The 24181-nt window shown below is 36.7% G+C and overlaps 1 protein-coding gene across 2 annotated transcripts in view; it reads right to left on the reverse strand.

The window, feature by feature from the left end:
* Window positions 1–15558, reverse strand: part of LOC117316576 (tyrosine-protein kinase JAK2-like) — a 49254-nt gene extending 33696 nt beyond the window's left edge. For both annotated transcript variants that reach the window (XM_033871238.1, XM_033871237.1), the window contains exons 1-9: window positions 15165–15558; window positions 9853–10995; window positions 8816–8920; window positions 7243–7400; window positions 6083–6360; window positions 5451–5597; window positions 2510–2622; window positions 1890–2120; window positions 923–1080 (exon numbers count right to left, since the gene is read on the reverse strand). In XM_033871238.1, the coding sequence (XP_033727129.1) occupies window positions 923–1080; window positions 1890–2120; window positions 2510–2622; window positions 5451–5597; window positions 6083–6360; window positions 7243–7400; window positions 8816–8920; window positions 9853–10812 (2150 nt within the window). In that variant the 5' untranslated portion in view covers window positions 10813–10995; window positions 15165–15558. The remainder of the gene's footprint in view (window positions 1–922; window positions 1081–1889; window positions 2121–2509; window positions 2623–5450; window positions 5598–6082; window positions 6361–7242; window positions 7401–8815; window positions 8921–9852; window positions 10996–15164) is intronic.
* Window positions 15559–24181: the final 8623 nt, after the last annotated feature.

Here is a 24181-nt window from a genome sequence, read left to right on the forward strand (position 1 = left end):
GTCAATAAAATATAACTGCACAGGGGCACACATAGATATATTCATGTACAGGGGCACACATAGATATATCCCCCCGTCAATAAAATTTATCTGTACAGGGGCACACATAGATATATCACCCGTCAATAAAATATATCTGTACAGGGGCACACATAGATATATCTCCCCTTCAATAAAATATATCTGTACAGGGGCACACATAGAAATATCCCCCCTTCAATAAAATATATCTGTACAGGGGCACACATAGATATATCACCCGTCAATAAAATATATCGGTACAGGGGCACACATAGATATATTCCCGTCAATAAAATATATCTGTACAGGGGCACACATAGATATATCCCCCACTTCAATAAAATATATCTGTACAGGGGCACACATAGATATATCCCCCTGTCAATAAAATATATCTGTACAGGGGCACACATAGATATATCACCCGTCAATAAAAGATATCTGTACAGGGGCACACATAGATATGTGTGACAACATGTCATATTGTGCTAGCACACAATATGACGTTTGTTTGCAAAGCTCTGGCATCTATATCAACCATAGACACCAAAAAAAGACAGTTTAATCCTTAAATATCTACTTGGTAAAGCTATATATTGAGCCTGAGAGTATTTATCTACTTGGTAAAACTATCTATTGAGCCTTGAGAGTATTTATCTACTTGGTAAAACTATATATTGAGCCTTGAGAGTATTTATCTACTTGGTAAAACTATATATTGAGCCTTGAGAGTATTTATCTACTTAGTAAAGGTATATATTGAGCCTTGAGAGTATTTATCTACTTGGTAAAGGTATATATTGAGCCTTGAGAGTATTTATCTACTTGGTAAAGCTATATATTGAGCCTGAGAGTATTTATCTACTTGGTAAAGGTATTTGACCAATTCATGCAGACCCACCTCTTCTTGTTGACTTTCTCGTTGTTGGCCATGGATGGAGTTTCGTACACTTGTATCATACCAGGATCTCCTATCTTCACGATGATTTCACTGATGTCGTAACGGTACACCAGGATATTCTGGCAGCAGATGTTACCATGGTGAAGATTCTTTTCCTCCTGAATATTCATTATTATTACTGTTTAGAATTGTATTCCTACATTTATATATATCGAGTGTACTCAGAGAGTTAAGGTTTGACATGGTCTTATAACGCTTACAACAAACTTGGTGTCTGAATGGATAGCTCAGACAAGATTTGGTGTTGATTGTTGTCTTTATATGTGTATATCAATAAATCGTTAATGATATCGTTGTGAATTCTCTTAGTTAGGTGTTTATGTCAGCTTGTCCCGAAGGTGATGTTCGGCGGTGCATGACTGCAATCGGTGAAGTCTACAGTCTGGTCAAGCTTGTATCAGGGCATATTGACATACCTCACTAGCGTGATCGCAGACTACACTTGCCATTGTCAGCATATTATACCCTGGTGTATAAATCGTATACTGTCATCTTACACAACAATATCGTGATAGTGTTTTTAAACATGTGTCTTATGATATATATGACACACCCTTTTCACTTGGTAGAATATGTCAGTTACCATGTGATAAACAAGGCTCAAATATATATAAATGTCAGGTTGTGTTTGAATTAAGGCATGTTAATGTCAAACAGATAGAGCCAGTTACTGTAAACATGGTTACTTTTGCAAGGGTTTAATTTGCGATTTCGTTACGTAAACTATACACGTGGGAGTAATTTTCGCGATTGACCAACCTTCGTTTGTAGTTCAAGTATATACTCAAATTAATATAAAAATAATACACTGGAAATTTTCGCGATCAAAAGGGATCTTCGTAATTAGCGTAAATTTCCACGTTTACAGTACTGTAAAATGCATACTAAAATGCGGTTCTATAATTACCAGCTGAAAAAGCCCCTGGGCAACTTGTGTCGCAGCATAAACAAGATGGCGCATATAGATTGGCTGATCTGTTCGTCGATTTGAGAAGAAATGAGACAATGATCCCTCCTTGGCGTAGTCCATGACAATTTTCATTGGCATGGTCATACAAACCCCCAGAACTCCAGCGAAAAAGTTAGGTTCCTGTACTTCAGAGAATTTCATGTGTTGTCGCAGAGCATAAAGAAATGGCTGAAAAGAGTTGAATTCGATTTTGTTGTGTTCATAAGTTAATAAATATCAATGATACAAGTTTAATGACTAATAATTTTATATTGATGAATTAAACAACTGCAATACCATCATTTATTTCAAAGAGAAGCTTAAAACTTTTGGATCGAGGTTATAGGTCATCCTGCCAAGGGTTACGACCTACTTATTATCTTCAAAACAAGCAAAGCTGGTTATAATACATGGAAATATATAACATAGTCTATTGTTGTTTTGAATCTCTTATATTTACTGGTATTCTCTGTCTCACATGTAACCCCTTAACTGCTCTTAGACTTGAAAATTAAATATGGAATCTTACTTCCTGGTTTACGAGGAGACAACCTATTGTTCAATAGTAAATGATTTACCTCCAGGCAGTTATACAGCTGGTAAGGGGAGGTTTTTGTCCGGAGACACTTGATGGCCACAGATTGACTTTCCTTGTAAGTACCTTCATGTACCTCTGTGAATTTACCTATCCCTGTAAAAACAATACAACTGGTGATTAATGAATTACCTCCCTTATGGTGCATCTACAGTCAGGGCTGGTTATGATGTCTAAAGTATTTCAAATGTGATAGATTTTACACGTGGAACATTTGAACATCTACACAAGGGCTGGGCTATCCTGACCAAGAGGATACCTGGATTATATACAAATGGAACATTCCAACATCTACACAATGACAGACTAGGGCTATCCAGATCTAGAGGATACCGGATTATATAAATGGAACATTCCAACATCTACACAATGACAGGGCTATCCAGATCTAGAGGATACCTGGATTATACAAATGGAACATTCCAACATCTACACAATGACAGGGCTATCCAGATCTAGAGGATACCTGGATTATACAAATGGAACATTCCAACATCTACACAATGACAGGGCTATCCAGATCTAGAGGATACCTGGATTATACAAATGGAACATTCCAACATCTACACAATGACAGGGCTATCCAGATCTAGAGGATACCTGGATTATATACAAATGGAACATTCCAACATCTACACAATGACTGGGCTATCCAGATCTAGAGGATACCTGGATTATATATAAATGGAACATTCCAACATCTACACAATGACAGGGCTATCCAGATCTAGAGGATACCTGGATTATATACAAATGGAACATTCCAACATCTACACAATGACAGGGCTATCCAGATCTAGAGGATACCAGTGGATTATATACAAATGGAACATTCCAACATCTACACAATGACAGGGCTATCCAGATCTAGAGGATACCTGGATTATATACAAATGGAACATTCCAACATCTACACAATGACAGGGCTATCCAGATCCAGAGGATACCTGGATTATATACAAATGGAACACTAACATCTACACAATGACAGGGCTATCCAGATCTAGAGGATACCTGGATTATATAAAAATGGAACATTCCAACATCTACACAATGACAGGGCTATCCAGATCTAGAGGATACCTGGATTATATACAAATGGAACATTCCAACATCTACACAATGACAGGGTTATCCTGACCAAGAGGATACCTGGATTACATATAAATTCTGTATCTCAACAGAAAATGGGGATAAAATAGATGTTACTGTATAACTCAAATCTTCTATAGACAACGGCATCACACAGAATTTACTGAGATAAGTAAACTACAGAAACACGTACTGTAGTAACACCCAGAATTTACTGAGATAAGTAAACTACAGAAACACGTACTGTAGTAACACCCAGAATTTACTGAGATAAGTAAACTACAGAAACACGTACTGTAGTAACACACAGAATTTACTGAGATAAGTAAACTACAGAAACATGTACTGTAGTAACACCCAGAATTTCCTGAGATAAGTAAACTACAGAAACACGTACTGTAGTAACACACAGAATTTACTGAGATAAGTAAACTACAGAAACACGTACTGTAGTAACACACAGAATTTCCTGAGATAAGTAAACTACAGAAACACGTACTGTAGTAACACCCAGAATTTACTGAGATAAGTAAACTACCGAAACACGTACTGTAGTAACACACAGAATTTACTGAGATAAGTAAACTACAGAAACACGTACTGTAGTAACACCCAGAATTTACTGAGATAAGTAAACTACAGAAACACGTACTGTAGTAAAATCTGTCTATGATGTGTTCCTTGAGACTCCATAATTAAAACGTCATATCCAGAAAACTTTATAAACAATCCTCACAAAATGTGACCTGTCGTTATCAACAGAAAATACTTACATACAACGTTAATGTGGTAATGTATTTTTATTCAACAAGCTTAATCACTGTACATGTATGTACATATATACAACATGTTGATGACAAATACAAGCGACAATTATTTTACAAAAAAAAAAAAAAAACGTCTGGAACGTCAGTCAGTGAGTTTACATATGACAGAATTTCTGACAAATGACTCGACATAAACAAAACGGTTGGATTATAATCGTGCATGTCACCTGTATCATCCTCTTCGTCACTCTGTGTTTGTGATTTCACAAAACTTTATATCAGTTTCTGAAAGCACTGTGGTAGTTTATACAATATCCTCAATGGACACATACATATAATCCTCAGCATCGTTTCCACACATTTCCGGAGCCTGCACGCGTAATTTAGATTCCAAAGAGAGTGCCTTTTGTTTCTGCGACGGCCACTCGGAAGCCAGACTCAACAATGAAAATGGATACGTAGAGCAAGTCCTACACTTGTAAACATACTGTGAGTAGATTTTACACCTTACATATGATTTTTTATTCATTCATAATGCCAATAAATTTTAAAGAGTGAAGCGAATAATTGGATACGGGTGGCTGCACACATGTACGCACATAGCTATACATGTATATTGTTTGTGTTAAAAGATGTTCGCACCTTGTCAGCCAGGTAAAAAACGTAATAGACGACAGTTTATTTGACTTGGCCAGGAATATCATTACAATATATACAGAAAAACTTTATATCAGTATATTTTTACATAATAATATGTTATGTAGATGTTTGATCGGGGATCGGGGCCACGGTGGCCGAGTGGTTAAGGTGTACCGACACTTTATCACTAGCCCTCCACCTCTGGGTTGCGAGTTCAAAACCTACGTGGGGCAGTTGGGTGGTTTTCTTCGGATACACCTCAAAAACCTGGCACGTCCTTAAATGACCCTTGCTGTTAATAGGACGTTAAACAAAAACAAACAAACCAAATGATCGGGGATTGAAAATAAAAATATGTACTAGCTTTGCTGCATATCACTCAGGAAACATTTATAGGGACACAATCTGTAATACAGGTTTACTTACCAATAAGCTTTTTTATGTTAAGATGGGATTCAGGGATTATAACTGGTTGCCGTGACAACATCCGCTCGTCTTTCTGCTGCTTGTCCTCATCAAGAATGGCTTCCTTCTCTTCCATAAACAACCTCTTTAACACACCACAAGCTTCAACTGAAATACAAAACACCTCCTTCAAACACCACATGCTTCAACTGAAATACAAAAATCTCTCTTCAACACACCACATGCTTCAACTGAAATACAAAAAAACCTCCTTCAACACACCACATGCTTCAACTGAAATACAAAAAAACCTCCTTCAAAGTACACCACATGCTTCAACTGAAATACAAAAATCTCTCTTCATCACACCACATGCTTCAACTGAAATACAAAAAAAACTCCTTCAAACACCACACTCTTCAGCTGAAATACAAAAAAACACCCTTCAACACACCACATGCTTCAGCTGAAATTCTAAAAATTCTTTTCAACACACCAAACTGGTTTTTGAGGTATTGTAAATGCCAATTGTTTAGGGGCGGACAAGGAGTCATTTGGTTAGACCAAGTGACCCAAAAATGTACATCCACAACCCAAGTAGAATCATTTGGTGATGTTAGGGGAGACAATTTTGCTACATGATGTTAAGTTACCATTGGGTTTCAGACGCCTCATATTGTTGGACAGGATGTTGTTATGCTCTGTCTGTAAAAGGTGAGGCACTAGTCGGCCGGGATCCTGGAATGATTTCTCATTGTCTCGCAGCAAGTAGAAGACGCCACTCTCTCGTTGTACGACTTCTGTCATGATTTGACCTCTAAGTGGGTACGCGAGGATGAATTTGTCAAAGCTGTTGATGTCCTGCTTACACAGATAAAAGCTTTCTTGGTCATCCATCTTCAAGGTTAGTTTCTCTATTGCACTGGAGGTCCTAAAATTAAAAACAAATCCTATATACCTCATATTTGAGTCACACTTCATGTAAAAAAGACAAGATGTCCTGATTGAAATCACCCTGACCTTTGTCTGTATCTCCGCTGTCTCATATAAGTCACTCCAAGTTATCTCTATAATATCTCTATCTTTCCCCACTATCATTTATTGGCCCTTAAAACACATTATATTGGCTCTCTATAATTACCCATAATCTTTATCTGAACAATTATTCCATTGATTGTTTAAATTAACTCTCCTAAAAATACCTCTAAAGTAAAATCTGCCTATAATCAACATGTATAATCTTTCACTGTCTCTCCCCTAGATCGTTTAAATGGATACTGAGGTAGGTCTGATTAATCTAATAAGTTAATTTAATGATCGTGAATATTCCAATAAGTTGATTTAGTGATATCAAATATTCCAATAAGTTGATTTAGTGATATCAAATATTCCAATAAGTTGATTTGATTTAGTGATATCAAATATTCCAATAAGCTGATTTAGTGATATCAAATATTCCAATAAGCTGATTTAGTGATATCAAATATTCCAATAAGCTGATTAAGTGATATCAAATATTCCAATAAGTTGATTTAGTGATATCAAATATTCCAATAAGCTGATTTTAGTACTTGTTTATATTTCACCCTAACTGTTACAGAAGATGAGGTCATATTACTATAAATAGACACTGTAATTTATCATCAAGAAATTGCATATCATATGTACATGCATTACATTGCATTTGCAATCCACTGATGACTCTATATATTTCTCTATTAATTTCTTCATTTGATCGAGTTAGCTTTTGGGACTTTAATTACTCGATAGGTCCGTAGGATTTGATTCGCCTGAGTTTGCTTTTGGGACTTACTCGATAGGTCCGTAGGATTTGATTCGCCTGAGCGACTGTAAAGACAGTGGCTCCATATTACTGCATAAACTGAAGTAAAAGTCGTGGATGAGGCGGTAGTATCCATCTAAACAGGACACAAATGACTCTGCAACTTCCTCACTCTCAAACTCCAGCACCTGACAGGATGAACAATCAAGGGAGGTAAGTCATTACATGTTATATACCAAAACTTTATCATCTTAATTGCATTTGTTCTTCACATCCACCGAGACCGTTAGACATTTTATACCACTTTGATACAGCTTCACCATCTCTTTAAATCAAAATTGGATTAATTTTTAAACATGCTCAATTTCTATTGATGAAATCTAGTTCCGAATGGTGATTATATGAGTGTTTGTGCCTACAAATAATGAAATTAACGCCAAAATGTACAGGGAAAAGGCGTATCGTATACAAATTCCGTATGTCTTTGCAGTAGTTCGTGATACTTTGGGTCAAATTAAGAATTTTCAGGCCTGAATACTTGAAGAATTTTTATCTTGAGAGAAAAACTGCCTTAATCATAGGTGCTTAGCACGTTTTTAAGTCCAAGACCGATTATAGACTAATATATATATTAGTCTATAATCGGTCTTGGACTTATAAGATAAAAGTGCTAAGCACCTATGCCTTAATAATGTAAAAATTACAACTTTTACTATTTGGAAAAAATTAATAATTTCCAGTAAGTTTAATTTTAACAACTTAAACTTTATTCAAACAAAGGAATGACCCTTTAAAATTATGAATATACCTATGTACCTTACTCATACAATTATATTTTGAATGGTGTCCGTTTGAAGTCGGCGTGACATATACATAGAAGGATTCAGTCAAACCTGTACATAACTGCATGGCAACATAAATGTCATAACATAGAATTAGTTTTATCTGTCCCCAACACCAGTCATGAGGGACATATGTCTCATGTCCATCACAATATCTAACGTATGATTTAGTTTGTTATTAACATCACAATATCTAACGTATGATTTAGTTTGTTATTAACATCACAATATCTAACGTATGATTTAGTTTGTTATTAACATCACAATATTTAAGGTATGATTTAGTTTGTTATTAACATCACAATATCTAACGTATGATTTAGTTTGTTATTATCATCACAATATCTAACGTATGATTTAGTTTGTTATTAACATCACAATACCTAACGTATGATTTAGTTTGTTATTATCATCACAATACCTAACGTATGATTTAGTTTGTTATTATCATCACAATATCTAACGTATGATTTAGTTTGTTATTAACATCACAATACCTAACGTATGATTTAGTTTAACATTTAACAACAGCTATATGTAGTCTTTTAAGGACGTGTGCAAGAGGCATGCGTGTACAATTGTATGTGTGCGATTTGGGAGGATGAGGTATGTTAGTCTCCTTGTGATAGTGTTCAACTGATGCCCACATTATAGTGCTATCTCACTGAAGTATACTGCCAAAGACACCCCATGTATAACATCTGGTGATGAATTTGGAGTAATCTCAAGTTGAATATATGTATATACTTGTGTATACTGACCTCTGGCCTCCCATTGGTACGATCAAGATGGACATTCCAGGCATTAGAATCGTAACTGGGAGTAATGCTAGCAGAACAAAGCTCTTCAATTTCTGAAAATGGCATCTGCAAGAGACATAAGAACAAAAAAATCAGCATGTGTTGTGGATGCAGTTATAACATCATGTACGAAGGTTATGTCGATGGTATCCCCGTAGTATGGTATAAAATCGGATCATACTTCTCATAGGTCCATGAACTGTAATTATTGTGATCCATTATACTAATATGAAGCAGTTGAAATTGTAAATAACTTTTTCTGTGAATAAAGAATTTACTTGTTTAATCTATATACAAAACGAAAGTAGGCTCTTTACAGTTATTAAATCTTAAACCTCTAATGATAAAGGCATATGACACCCCTGCTATTTCAGCACACTTAAACCTAGGTAGAGCCCTGGAATGATTAAAACATAATGAAATTTCAATTGATACCAACTTAAATCACTGTAAAAGATCGACGTACAGTGTATTTATTGTCCAAGAGATGACTGCCTTACATCAAATTGATTATGAGAATCTCTAGAATAAGATTCTGAATTGAATATGAAATGGTAAGTTTAATTCCACATCAGCCATAATTAACCATAATTCTGTAACGGGTGAAAATTGTACATTTTTTCAAAATTGATAATTTACTGTACAACAGTTATTTATTGTGCAGGAAATTATTTTTTTACACAAAAATGAACATGAGTTTCGTGACTTTAGAGGAGGCATAAAATGTCGCCATTAGGAGTTGGGGGATGCATATAGTTCCATGTGGTAAAGAGGGACTTAATTTTTAAAGTAAAATTAGGAAATACACTGTACCTGTAACAGCTAGACAATAATCAACTTATCTGTCATATGACCAAATTACATTCATACTGCAAATGAATGCAGTCCTTGATAAGTTTTAATGATAACTCATTAATGACACAATGATTTTTTTTCTGTTTTTTTTTATGGCTCATTAAAGTGATTTTTATGGAGTTTTAACGTTTTTTTTTACTTACACCATCAATGAAAACCCCCGAAGGATTGTGATGAATGTCCACAAGAATTCTTTTTGGAACACGTTTGTTTTGAGTCATGTCCAGGACCTTAGCGTCATACTGTTCGACACTATAGTCGAGTATTTCCTTGAGGATGTCGCGTATATACCCAGTCATCAGTTCCTCTATGTCTGTACTATTCTCAGGATGACTTTGGTCAAATTTCCTTACATGATCTTTCATATTTTTTTCTAGTTTCATCTTTTTCAAAAATGCCACACATTCACTCGGAGGTAGGAAGTCCTTCAGTTTGTGCTGTTCCAAAATAATTTCAACAGGTTTTTTCTTGAGACGGCTGTCGATCAATAGGTTCAACACTGCCAACCCCCGACATTTTGCTGAGGTCAGTTGATTCCGTGACCCATAAATGTGCCTGATTCGTTCGCTGAGAAGATCCTCTCTTAACTGATGGTACAAATATTTTATCACATCATTTCCAAAAACTTTCAACTTTGACAGTCTGTCTTTAGCTGGCACAAACCTTACACGCACATACAACTTCAAATTTGCATTGTTTTTCATTTGCCCTTGTAGGTCTTTCATCAAGCACCTTGGACTTTTCCAGATGAAGCGGTCATTTTTTCTCATGTCCAGCAAAGCAAATCCAAACAAATGAATGGCCGCTGGTCCAACAGTGGGATAGTGAATGCTAAGCAATTTTCTAATAATTTCCTCAACAGACCTGGTTGTGTCTTCCATCCGGAGACATTCGGAGAATCCTCCATGCAAATGAACTGTTACCAGAATTGGCTGTTCCGACACATCTGGGACTTCACATGAAGAATTTCTTGACAGCAAACACCCCATCTGACCACTGTCTAAAGTTGTACCTAAAGTTGTACCACTGCCTAAAGTTGTACCACTGTCTAAAGTTGTACCACTGGCACTTCCCAGCAGTAAAGTATGGCCAGATCCAGACATCTGTATTTTCCAGAATGCAGCAAGGTTTTGGTAAAATCGGGACTTAGTGGATCATCATGTCTGTTTCTTGTCCTGGAGATATTTTCAAAGTGCTGTTCAATTTCATACCTGTATCTCAATCTTGATAAAGTCTGTGTTTCTGGCTGGATGAAACTTCCTTAATATTGTTATAAGGTTGCACACCTACAATTAGAAACAGGACATTCTATCAAGCTTTTACATACTTCAGAAAGTAATTAAAGGTTTACATTCACTTGTAATAGGAGAGGGAAAATGTACGGCCAGACCGGAGTTCGAACTTGGGTCCTCCGAACGCTAGCCAGATGCTCTACCAATTGAGCTACCTGTTTCGCCGGCGACATACCAGTCCAGTTTCGCTACACACTCATTACCTACATTGTATAAATACATAGTACTTGTGTAAAAATGAGTGTAAAATATACCTTTCTAGCTATTTTGACTGTCATTATTAGCTGAACTCAATATGTACTGTACATTCCACAACGTGAGATAATAAATTATCATACATCATATACTAACAGGTACAGACACACAATGACTGGTATACAGGAAATCAACATGCATGGCCATATACACATGATCAACAATACATAGTGTACATGTAACATCAATACTCAATCGCATACATATGAAAGCTGATAATTGTTTCTAAGAAGTGAGATATCTGCTCTCAACATCAAGCTACATTTGCAGCTGGACTATATATACACAAATGTTTTATCTATCAAAGCTGAAATTGCATTACCTAGCTGGATTAAACTATATATGATTGCTTTAAGGGTCAAAACAGGACACCTTGATTAATACATGAACATTTTAATGATACACATGTGACAAAAATAAAGTACACAATATGTTTTAAGTGTGCATTAATTGTTTATTTGTTTGCTGGGTTTATCGCCCCATGACTACCTCACTAATAACAACATATGGGAGGCCTGTCGCATGCCATCCACAGTAATCTAGATCTTGCCCTGGGGAAAACCAGCACAGACCAACTTGTTTCTCAGCTTCCAGAGAAACACAAATCAACACAGGCAGAGAGCGCGGAACCACACACCTCCGATCTTCACCTGAAGTTACCTGACTGACACTCTAACCAAATGAGCTATAACAGCCCCTCGAACCACACACCTCCGATCTTCACCTGAGGTTACCTGACTGACACACCTCCGATCTTCACCTGAGGTTACCTGACCGGCACTCTAACCAAATGAGCTATAACAGCCCCTCGAACCACACACCTCCGATCTTCACCTGAGGTTACCTGACTGACACACCTCCGATCTTCACCTGAGGTTACCTGACCGGCACACTAACCAAATGAGCTATAGCAGCCCCTCAAACCACACACCTCCGATCTTCACCTGAGGTTACCTGACTGACACACCTCCGATATTCACCTGAGGTTACCTGACCGGCACACTAAACAAATGAGCTATAACAGCCCCTCGAACCACACACCTCCGATCTTCACCTGAGGTTACCTGACCGGCACTCTAACCAAATGAGCTATAACAGCCCCTCAAACCACACACCTCCGATCTTCACCTGAGGTTACCTGACTGACACACCTCCGATATTCACCTGAGGTTACCTGACCGGCACTCTAACCAAATGAGCTATAACAGCCCCTCAAACCACACACCTCCGATCTTCACCTGAGGTTACCTGACTGACACACCTCCGATCTTCACCTGAGGTTACCTGACCGGCACTCTAACCAAATGAGCTATAACAGCCCCTCGAACCACACACCTCCGATCTTCACCTGAGGTTACCTGACTGACACACCCCCGATCTTCACCTGAGGTTACCTGACTGACACACCTCCGATCTTCACCTGAGGTTACCTGAATGACACACCTCCGATCTTCACCTGAAGTTACCTGACCGACACTCTAACCAAATGAGCTATAGCAGCCCCTCGAACCACACACCTCCGATCTTCACCTGAGGTTACTTGACTGACACTCTAACCAAATGAGCTATATATTACAGCCCCTTTTAAGTGAGCAGGTTTGGGTTTTGTGTAAGGAGGATCAGTTAATTTTCATGAAAAAAAAACAAAAACAAAAACAACCTCAAAATCATGATTACATATTTATGAATAGATAATGTAGTCATAACGCTTTGGCATAACCAGCTGAGTACAGGTACTATATTTATAGGGTGGGATAATTTTTAGTGGATACAAAATAAAGCTTGCTATATATATAGTGTAGGATGATTTTAATACAAAACCTTGCTTGATATAGATATTTAACAGCCAAACAGGAGAGGAAAAATGCAACGACCAGACTAGGCCTCGAACCCAGGACTTCTGAACTCTAGACGGATGCTCTAACTATTTGAGCTACCTATATAGCTATAGACACTGGCATTCAGCGCAGTCCCGTTCTGCTACATTCCTCCCTATTTAACAAAGTCCTCAACCGCGAAGAAATACATGAGACACTATACCACTGTCACGATTCATATTTGCGGTAGGTATTTTGCACTTTCTGGATAATTATTTGTTCCGTTCTGGCTATTAGTCTCGCTAGGTAGGTATTTTGACACTCAGAGGCTACAGGTGGTAACAGGTGTCAAGTTGTTAACAAGACAAGTTATCCCAAGAAATGGGGTAAGTATTTTGTATCGTTCTTGAACTTAATATTTCTATATTCCTTCGGGTTGGACATTGTTTATAATGGTTAATAGTGTGCGTACATTAGGTATAAAAAGTAGGCCAGATACCAGTGAGCATTAGTCATGTGTATCTTGTTTACATGTTCATATGTTCATTTTATGAGTATATGTTTCATCCAAGTTAGTTTGTTTAATGTTTTATGGCAATATTATAGCCTATAACGTGAAATGTTAATCTTTCTTGTGTATATTTAGCTGTTGGAATGTAGATATCTCTATTCATATGTATGGGATATAATTATGTAATATTTTGTTAATATCATTAACTTTCATATAAGAAAGGTTTTTCTGATAACTCGATCGACAGACTACCTATCCCAGATGCACTGTATGAGCAACACATACATGTAGGAGTCGGGGTCATAGGGAGCTGTACTTGAGCTGCTGCCTCATCATCCTGTCAGAAGTGTCTGAGGGATACTTCTATATTTTGGCGTGTCTCACCTATCTTGTTTGGACCACGGGCTAGACCGGGTCATCCAAACGTGGTGACGGCAACAACATTCTGATTCCTCTGTGGAACTTCAGGACCATATCACTGACCCCTTAGCCTCAGCACTGAACGTCAGTTAGTGTGCAAAGACAATCATGTTCTTTGAGGATAGAACTTGACATTTCTTCGAGGATAGAACTTTACATGAATGTTTACTCCATTAGCTCATAGTATAAAACCATTTGTGTGAGTGAGAATGCCAGTGTTCCAGCTGTGAGAGTAAGCTCTTTAGATGTGTACTATATTAGTATAAACTATATGTAAATAAATTGTATTTATTGTAGGTAGTTGTCTCCCTTGCTTGTGCAGTTTCATCACCGTTCTCGGACACTACAACCATCTCCATGAGTATTTAGTTGGGCACCAAATGTAACAGAGAAAGAAAAATGCAACAACCAGACCAGGATTTGAACTAGGGATCTCCAACCTCTAGACGGACACTCTAACCATTTGAGCTACCTGACCTTGTATATATAAGCGCAGGATGATTTTTATTACAGATACAAAATGTAGCTTGCTACAAATATATATACATGTACATGTATATATATATATAATTGAAGAAGGAAGACAACTTTATGACTCATCCCCTTATCGGGCCTCAAACTAAAGATCTACAGCACCCAATTGCCTAGTCAGAAATATCTGCAGCTCAATATACCACTGCGCCACATCAGCGTTCTTAAAAAAGAACGTTTCAATGGCGCAGTGATTAAGTCGGCCCGATATTCTGACATGATCTACAGATGTAGAAAAATAACATTAAAAAGAAACCCACCTCCTATTGTCTCTGTGCAGTTAAAAAAGAAATTAAGAGACAGGGTAAGATAATCTGTACTAAAAATCATCCCACACATGCACGGCCCCACATACATGAATGTATATATAAGTGTGGGATGATTTTTAGTACAGATAATCTTATCCTGCCTCTTAATTTCATTTTTAACTGCACAGAGACAATAGGAGGTGGTTTTTCATTTTATTTTTCTACATCTGTAGATCTACTGTACAGTATAGTATAGATCTTCACAAAATTGAAAAATACACACACATGCAGTATAATGCTATGCCTCGCATATGGCCATTTATGCACATTGACATACCATATTTTTTAAGTGTTATCTTAAATCTGCACTTGATGACTTACCTGCGCACAACTGACAGTCTGAATTTATAAATTCTCAATGAAATTTAAAAGCACAATTCAGCATATTTCTCCGTTTCCTCCGCAGTTCTTGGTGGCGTTACAACAGAAAAATGAAGCTTCTCGACAGATTTAATCCATCAGTCGAATTCAGAAACAATGTCCGTGGTCACCATCATGTTGTAGTTGGCCTTTCGAAGAATTGCTATAATATATATCTAATTGTTAGATTCTCGGAAAAGGTAAATGTATTTTGGTGACCAAGTAACTATAAATAGACTTCCTGCTTCCCCTGAATCTACTTTTGGTTTCTTTTTCAGTCATAATCACATATGCGTTTGTGTCAAATGGGAGGTCCGGAGTTGCATCACTTGATCTTATATGCTAGATAGGCTGATTCGTTTAATTATCTACAATGTGTCCTATTGTCTCCAATAACTACAATCGTCGTGAACGAATCGAGACCTGTCAAGTTATGAGTACGTGCACTACAGCCATTATCGGTCCCATCGACTGACAAGCCTACCAATCTGCAGAGTGAAACAAAGGGAAGTAACTTTGATAGACCAGAAGGAATCTGAAAACTGAACTAGCCATGGCTCCGAAGAGAAACATAATGTCCGCCACGGAAAAAAACGCCTTTGGGCAAAATAACATATATGTTCACATGTTTCTGTAACATTGAGCATAATGATAATGAGTATTATGTTTCTACATATTTCCTCATTTAAGCTTACATTTCCATTAAAAAAAAACCCAACAACAACGAATAAAAAAATGTATCTTGCATGTATATTTGTCGTTGTTAGTGGGATACGGCAGGCAATCACTCTGAGAGCCATTATATGATATATATGTCTATTTTATTGTGTTTTGAATTGACTGTGATGGGTGGCATTCTATAGTATTGTTGGCAACATTTAAGTAAATTTACTTTCATTTAACGGATCCTAATTAAAGTCTACTACTTATGACATTAGATTTGTAAACGCTGTGTACGTAAATATTAATTCATCATAAGGCATTTGCCTGACGATTCATTTGAAGAAATAAAATGTGATGATTTGACATATTCTACCTGTATACTGATACCAAACGACTAAGCGGGATCATATGGCGGACACGGAAATTCTTTTTCACTTAAGTGAAATAAAACATAATGCAAAACAAGTCTTTTAACCTTAAAGTAAAAAGTATTTCACTTAAGTGAAATAAATTTGAAGCATATTTTACCTTAAGAGGAAATGGGATTAAACGGCTTGCCATAGACACGGGTAGTAGTTTTTCGCCTTCTTAATTTGTACACGTTGGACTGGAACCCTATACATGAAAATTAATCAAGCGTATCAATTTGTACGTTTATAGTTATAGTTTAATTTGTAGTTCCCTTTTTATGTCCCGATTATTTATGAAAATAGCATGACGAAGTTAACCTTTCAGAGTTCTAAGGTCACTGTCAGTTTTACATTTGATAGATCTTATATTAGTTTTTAATTTATATAAATGATGTTGCTGATGTTCAGCGTCTCGTCTGTCTGCTGACGACACGTCACTTATGAGGGTATTGTCTTCTTGTAACGAGATAGAAACTAACATTAACCATGACTTCAAATCGTTGAATAATATTGGGCTAAAAATAGTTGGTCAATTTAAATCGTAGTAAAAAAAGAAGTTATTTTTGTATCAAATACAGAAGAATTAGATGGGGATCTCCAATTGAAATTTGACAGCGAGTTTTTAAACTTTTGAAATTGTTATAGGCATTTGGGGGTTACTTTCAATGCTAAATATCTGGGTTTTTTTTAAAAGTTCTGCTGTGAGAAAATTGAAGTATGTCCAAACGAAATATCTTTTTAAAAATATATCAAACTTTTGTTTTCACCAGTATTGGAATATGCTAGTGAGCTACGGGGTGGTTGTAATGTGTTTGAATCTAATTTATTAGAAGAAGCCCAATGTGAAGCTGCTCGGATCATAACTGGTTTACCTTCCTACTCAAGTAGTGATTATCTGTATTTGGAAACCTGATTAGAAACACTTTCTGGTAGATTTAAGAGAAAAAATAAAGTTATTTTATAAGATGAAACACGGTTTAACACCAGATTTTCTAAGTGCCATTCTACCCCATACAGCTTAATAAAATACCCCATGTCCTCCTAGAAATAGAAGTGATTTTGAAATTCCATACCGCAGATTATTTACTACAAATTCATCCCTTTTACCATCAACCCTTCGTTTATGAAGTGACCTAGATATAAGCTCTAGATCTACACCTTCCATTTTGAAAATAACTATTACGTCAGATTTAAATAAGTAGCAATTTCCAAAGTACATGTATTTTGGACATGGTGATAGGAAAATTTATATAATGCATACAAAGTGGCGTCAGCAAATCTCCCTGATACGACTTATTTCATGTTGATCTTGTAGAAACCCCTGAATGTGTATGTGGTAACCCTTGTGAGAACGCGTTTCACTTTTTCTTTGATTGCCCTCGTTTTGACTTTAAGGTGTGTTTACTTTTCCCCAGCCTCAGTGATGTAGATGTAAAATATCATCATTATTGTACTTCTTTTCGGGGACAAAAATCTACCCATGGACTCGGATATTACGATTTTTAGAAGTGCGCATTAGTTCATCAAAACTGGCAACCTTAATTTATATAGGGATTGAACGATGTTTTTTTTATTGCGTTTACGGTGGTATGAACGCAATGGGGTATAGACATTCTAAATAGCGCGTTAGCGATATATATTGGATATGTCTGTATCCCATTGCGTTCATACCGCTGTAAACGCAATAACGCGCAATATAGAATATGTCTATATCCCATCGCGTGCATACTATCGTAAACGCAATAAAAACACTGTTCAATGCATTTATTTACATCAAACAAATCGTTGAAATATCGTACGAAGAAAATAAAAGTCGGAATGTGTTGCGACGTTGTTTACTACGACAGTCGTGGTTGCTAAGATAATATAGTTCCAGTGAATCTACGTAAAGACACCAGTATTGAGTATTGACACAGATATAGTAGTGACGTTTTTAATTAATTGATCTACTCACAATCCACAAGTTCCGTCTCAGATTAACTATGGTTGTCAAGCACAGCGTGTAATGACGCAGATTTAGTAGTGACGTGGTCGAATGTTCTATAGAAGCTGTACGCTTCAGCTATTTAAGGGTTAACTGTAATATTTGTTTTACGTTATTGAGCAATAACACAAAAAACTGGGGTGTACTCTTTTCATAAACCGCGAAGAGCGCGAAGAGCGGTTTATGAAAAGAGTACACCCCATTTTTTTGTGTTATTGCTCAATAACGTAAAACAAATATTACAGTTAACCCTTATAATTTAATTAACAACGATAAGAAACATTTTCATTAAGTTTAACATGTTTATTTTGCTCCAGATATTTAAAAACGCATCGATAAATACAAAATCCCGTGAACAACGATTACTCCGCTGACGTCACAGTTTATTTTTTTTATGTTATGAGATGATAACATAATTTTTTGAGCCAATGAAAATGCTTGTTACAAGCAAAATTAAATTATTTGTTGTTAGCTTACTTCGTGGAGAAGTTAAATTTGCACACATTTCCGAAATATCCAGTTTAGTTTTTGACAAAATACTTACTTGACTTATTAGTTTTTGTTCAGAAATCATCGGATAACAGGAGAAAACGCTAAAATTGCGTTGATCAGTCCTTTCCAAATGGCGCCGTCTAGTTGACGTTCAGGTAACGTCACAAATAGACGACGTCATAATTATGTTACCGATTCCCGCGCTTATCAATCCGCTGAGCCCTTTTTTCATTGCGTATATGATATTTTATTCGCAGTCAGAGTTTACTGAACTGAAGAAGAGAGAAATGTAAATATATCCATGTGTCTATCACATATGACACTACCTTTGTCTGTGTGTCAGTATGTGTGTTGATTGGTGGAAAAGGACACACATGTTCTTATTATAATTGTTTGGTTTATTTTGTTTAATGTCCTATTAACAGCTAAGGTCATTTAAGGACGGCCTCCCGTGCGTGCGACATGCATGCGTGCGGTGAGTGCGTATGTGTGTTTTGGGAGGCTGCGGTACGTTCGTGTTAAGTCTCCTTTATAATAGGCCGGAACTTTTGCCGATTTATAGTGCTACCTCACTGAAGCATACTGCCGAAGACACCCAGCAGCACAGCCCACCCGGTCACATTATACTGACAACGGGCGAACCAGTCGCCCCACTCCAAATATGCTGAGCGCTAAGCAGGAGTAGCAACTACCATTTTTAATGACTCTGGTATGTCTCGGCGAGGGGACAGAACCCAAAGCTTTCCTCACAGCGGCGAACGCTCAACTGAAGACCAAAAGTGAGGCATTGTCAAGGGAGACATTAGGAAGAAGAAAGTTGTTCAGAAAGAAGAGAAAATATAAGATCCCAAATTTAGTCGCCTCTTATGATCATGCAATGGGGGCAGCAGGTACAATTCTTACGCCCTACCTGCAGGGCAGTATTATAATTGTACATGTATATCAAACAAGTAGCACGTTCAATGTATTTATTTTATTTCAAATAATTATCTGTACCGATTGTCTATTAAAATACATGTTATATTATTCAGATGCAGTATTGAGCGACTTAGCATGGCTGTAATCAATGTTCCTGGTTTCCGATAAAGGCACGTTTTCCAGCAATGTTAATTTCTATAGGGGTCGGCCTTAAGATTACACTTTTACACTTGGAGACCACTCACCGATACATTGTTTTGTGTCATAAAAGTTGGTTCCCTCGGCTAACCCAAATTAACCGATGATGCACTTGCCTAATTAAATAATTATGTAACTTAATTACTAAACTAAGAACGCAGATTGTCAAAAAACAGATAAAATAAATATTTATTTGAACAAAATAGGAAAGTTTGAAAGATAAACTAAATACCAAAATAAGTAACACAGTGAGTACATGTATACCGCCGATATATATACATATTTCTTAAGCATTTTCCGCTAAAGCTCGTGTCTTTTGTAACTTTAAAAAATAACTTACTCGTGTGAAATAAATTCCATATCCAACAACCACTCGTTGTGTAACCTCTATTTATCCAACCGGGTAAACTCAACTACACACAAACTGTACTTATCCAACCGGGTAAACTCAACTACACACAAACTGTACTTATCCAACCGGGTAAACTCAACTACACACAAACTGTACTTATCCAACCGGGTAAACTCAACTACACAAACTGTACTTATCCAACCGGATAAACTCAACTACACACAAACTGTACTTATCCAACCGGGTAAACTCAACTACACACAAACTGTACTTATCCAACCGGGTAAACTCAACTACACACAAACTGTACTTATCCAACCGGGTAAACTCAACTACACACAAACTGTACTTATCCAACCGGGTAAACTCAACTACATACAAACTGTACTTATCCAACCGGGTAAACTCAACTACACACAAACTGTACTGATCCAACCGGGTAAACCCAACTACACACAAACTGTACTTATCCAACCGGGTAAACTCAACTACACACAAACTGTACTTATCCAACCGGGTAAACCCAACTACACACAAACTGTACTTATCCAACCGGGTAAACTCAACTACACACAAACTGTACTTATCCAACCGTGTAAACTCAACTACACACAAACTGTACTTATCCAACCGGGTAAACTCAACTACACACAAACTGTACTGATCCAACCGGGTAAACTCAACTACACACAAACTGTACTTATCCAACCGGGTAAACTCAACTACACACAAACTGTACTTATCCAACCGGGTAAACTCAACTACACACAAACTGTACTGATCCAACCGGGTAAACTCAACTACACACAAACTGTACTTATCCAACCGGGTAAACTCAACTACACACAAACTGTACTGATCCAACCGGGTAAACTCAACTACACACAAACTGTACTTATCCAACCGGGTAAACTCAACTACACACAAACTGTACTTATCCAACCGGTTAAACTCAAACCCAACTACACACAAACTGTACTTATCCAACCGGGTAAACTCAACTACACACAAACTGTACTTATCCAACCGGGTAAACTCAAACCCAACTACACACAAACTGTACTTATCCAACCGGGTAAACTCAACTACACACAAACTGTACTTATCCAACCGGGTAAACTCAACTACACACAAACTGTACTTATCCAACCGGGTAAACTCAACTACACACAAACTGTACTTATCCAACCGGGTAAACTCAACTACACACAAACTGTACTTATCCAACCGGGTAAACTCAACTACACACAAACTGTACTTATCCAACCGGGTAAACTCAAACCCAATTACTTATCACGTCTTCCCCTCTATGTCCTTATTATCTTTCTTTCTTATTTCGTATTTCGTTATGAAAAGAATATTTACTATGTAAGGTGTTTACTCGTTAGTGGTCAATATAAAGCTTAAGGGTACCGGTATATATGTAATTTTAGCGGTTTGATTATTTGTTGAAAATGACGAGAGTATATAATACCCTTTCTGTACTTGTTTCCATGTAATCTTTTGTATGCATACGTTCATATCTACATGAACCACTTACTTGAATAAATACTGTTTAAGGGATGGGCCCGACTACGGTATGTACGATTTCCTGAGAAGTGTGATAAACTTCAAGTAGGTAGACATTGTACATGACGTGATCTCTATTGGAAGTATTTTATCATATAACAACTCTCTCATTTCAACGATGGTTGATCTAACCACAGGTACTTGTGGACATGATTATGATGTTTTTAATTTAAATGTTACATTACAGACGAGTACATTATTGTATTACAATCGCATGCTTAATTTGTCAAAAAAATATTGTACCTTGGCCTTATAAGATATCTATTAGTATTTATAAGGCCGAGGTACGATATTTTTTTTTTACAAATTACGCATGCGATTGTCATACAATAATTTACTCGTCTGTAATGTAACATTTAAATTAAAAACATCATAATCATGTCCACAAGTACCTGTGACTCTAACGTACATCACCGTATATATCATCTACACTAACCAACTCTAACGTACATCACCGTATATATCATCTATACACTAACCAACTCTAACGTACATCACCGTATATATCATCTATACACTAACCAACTCTAACGTACATCACCGTATATATCATCTATACGCTAACCAACTCTAACGTACATCACCGTATATATCATCTATACACTATAACCAACTCTAACGTACATCACCGTATATATCATCTATACACTAACCAACTCTAACGTACATCACCGTATATATCATCTATACGCTAACCAACTCTAACGTACATCACCGTATACATCATCTATACACTAACCAACTCTAACGTACATCACCGTATATATCATCTATACGCTAACCAACTCTAACGTACATCACCGTATATATCATCTATACACTAACCAACTCTAACGTACATCACCGTATATATCATCTATACACTAACCAACTCTAACGTACATCACCGTATATATCATCTATACGCTAACCAACCCTTACGTACATCACCGTATATACAAAATGTATCATCTATACACTAACCAACTCTAACGTACATCGCCGTATATATCATCTATACACTATAACCAACTCTAACGTACATCACCGTATATATCATCTATACACTAACCAACTCTAACGTACATCACCGTATATATCATCTATACGCTAACCAACTCTAACGTACATCACCGTATATATCATCTATACACTAACCAACTCTAACGTACATCACCGTATATATCATCTATACTCTAACCAACTCTAACGTACATCACCGTACATATGTATATATCATCTATACACTAGTCAACTCTAACGTACATCACCGTATATATCATCTATACGCTAACCAACTCTAACGTACATCACCGTATATATCATCTATACACTAACCAACTCTAACGTACATCACCGTATATATCATCTATACGCTAACCAACTCTAACGTACATCACCGTATATATCATACATACACTAACCAACTCTAACGTACATCACCGTATATATCATCTATACGCTAGTCAACTCTAACGTACATCACAGTATATATCATCTATACGCTAACCAACTCTAACGTACATCACCGTATATATCATCTATACGCTAACCAACTCTAACGTACATCACCGTATATATCATCTATACGCTAACCAACTCTAACGTACATCACCGTACATATGTATATCATCTATACGCTAACCAACTCTAACGTACATCACAGTATATATCATCTATACGCTAACCAACTCTAACGTACATCACAGTATATATCATCTATACACTAACCAACTCTAACGTACATCACCGTATATATCATCTATACGCTAACCAACTCTAACGTACATCACCGTATATATCATCTATACGCTAACCAACTCTAACGTACATCACCGTATATATCATCTATACGCTAACCAACTCTAACGTACATCACCGTATATATCATCTATACGCTAACCAACTCTAACGTACATCACCGTATATATCATCTATACGCTAACCAACTCTAACGTACATCACCGTATATATCATCTATACACTAGTCAACTCTAACGTACATCACCGTATATATCATCTATACACTAACCAACTCTAACGTACATGACCGCATATATCATCTATACACTAACCAACTCTAACGTACATCACCGTATATATCATCTATACGCTAACCAACTCTAACCTACATCACCGTATATATATCATCTATACGCTAGTCAACTCTAACGTACATCACCGTATATATCATCTATACACTAACCAACTCTAACGTACATCACCGTATATATCATCTATACGCTAACCAACTCTAACGTACATCACCGTATATATCATCTATACACTTACCAACTCTAACGTACATCACCGTACATATCATCTATACACTAACCAACTCTAACCTACATCACCGTATATATATCATCTATACACTAACCAACTGTAACGTACATCACCGTATATATCATCT

Source organism: Pecten maximus, chromosome 18 (genome assembly GCF_902652985.1).
Source record: "Pecten maximus chromosome 18, xPecMax1.1, whole genome shotgun sequence".
NCBI lineage: Eukaryota > Metazoa > Mollusca > Bivalvia > Pectinida > Pectinidae > Pecten > Pecten maximus.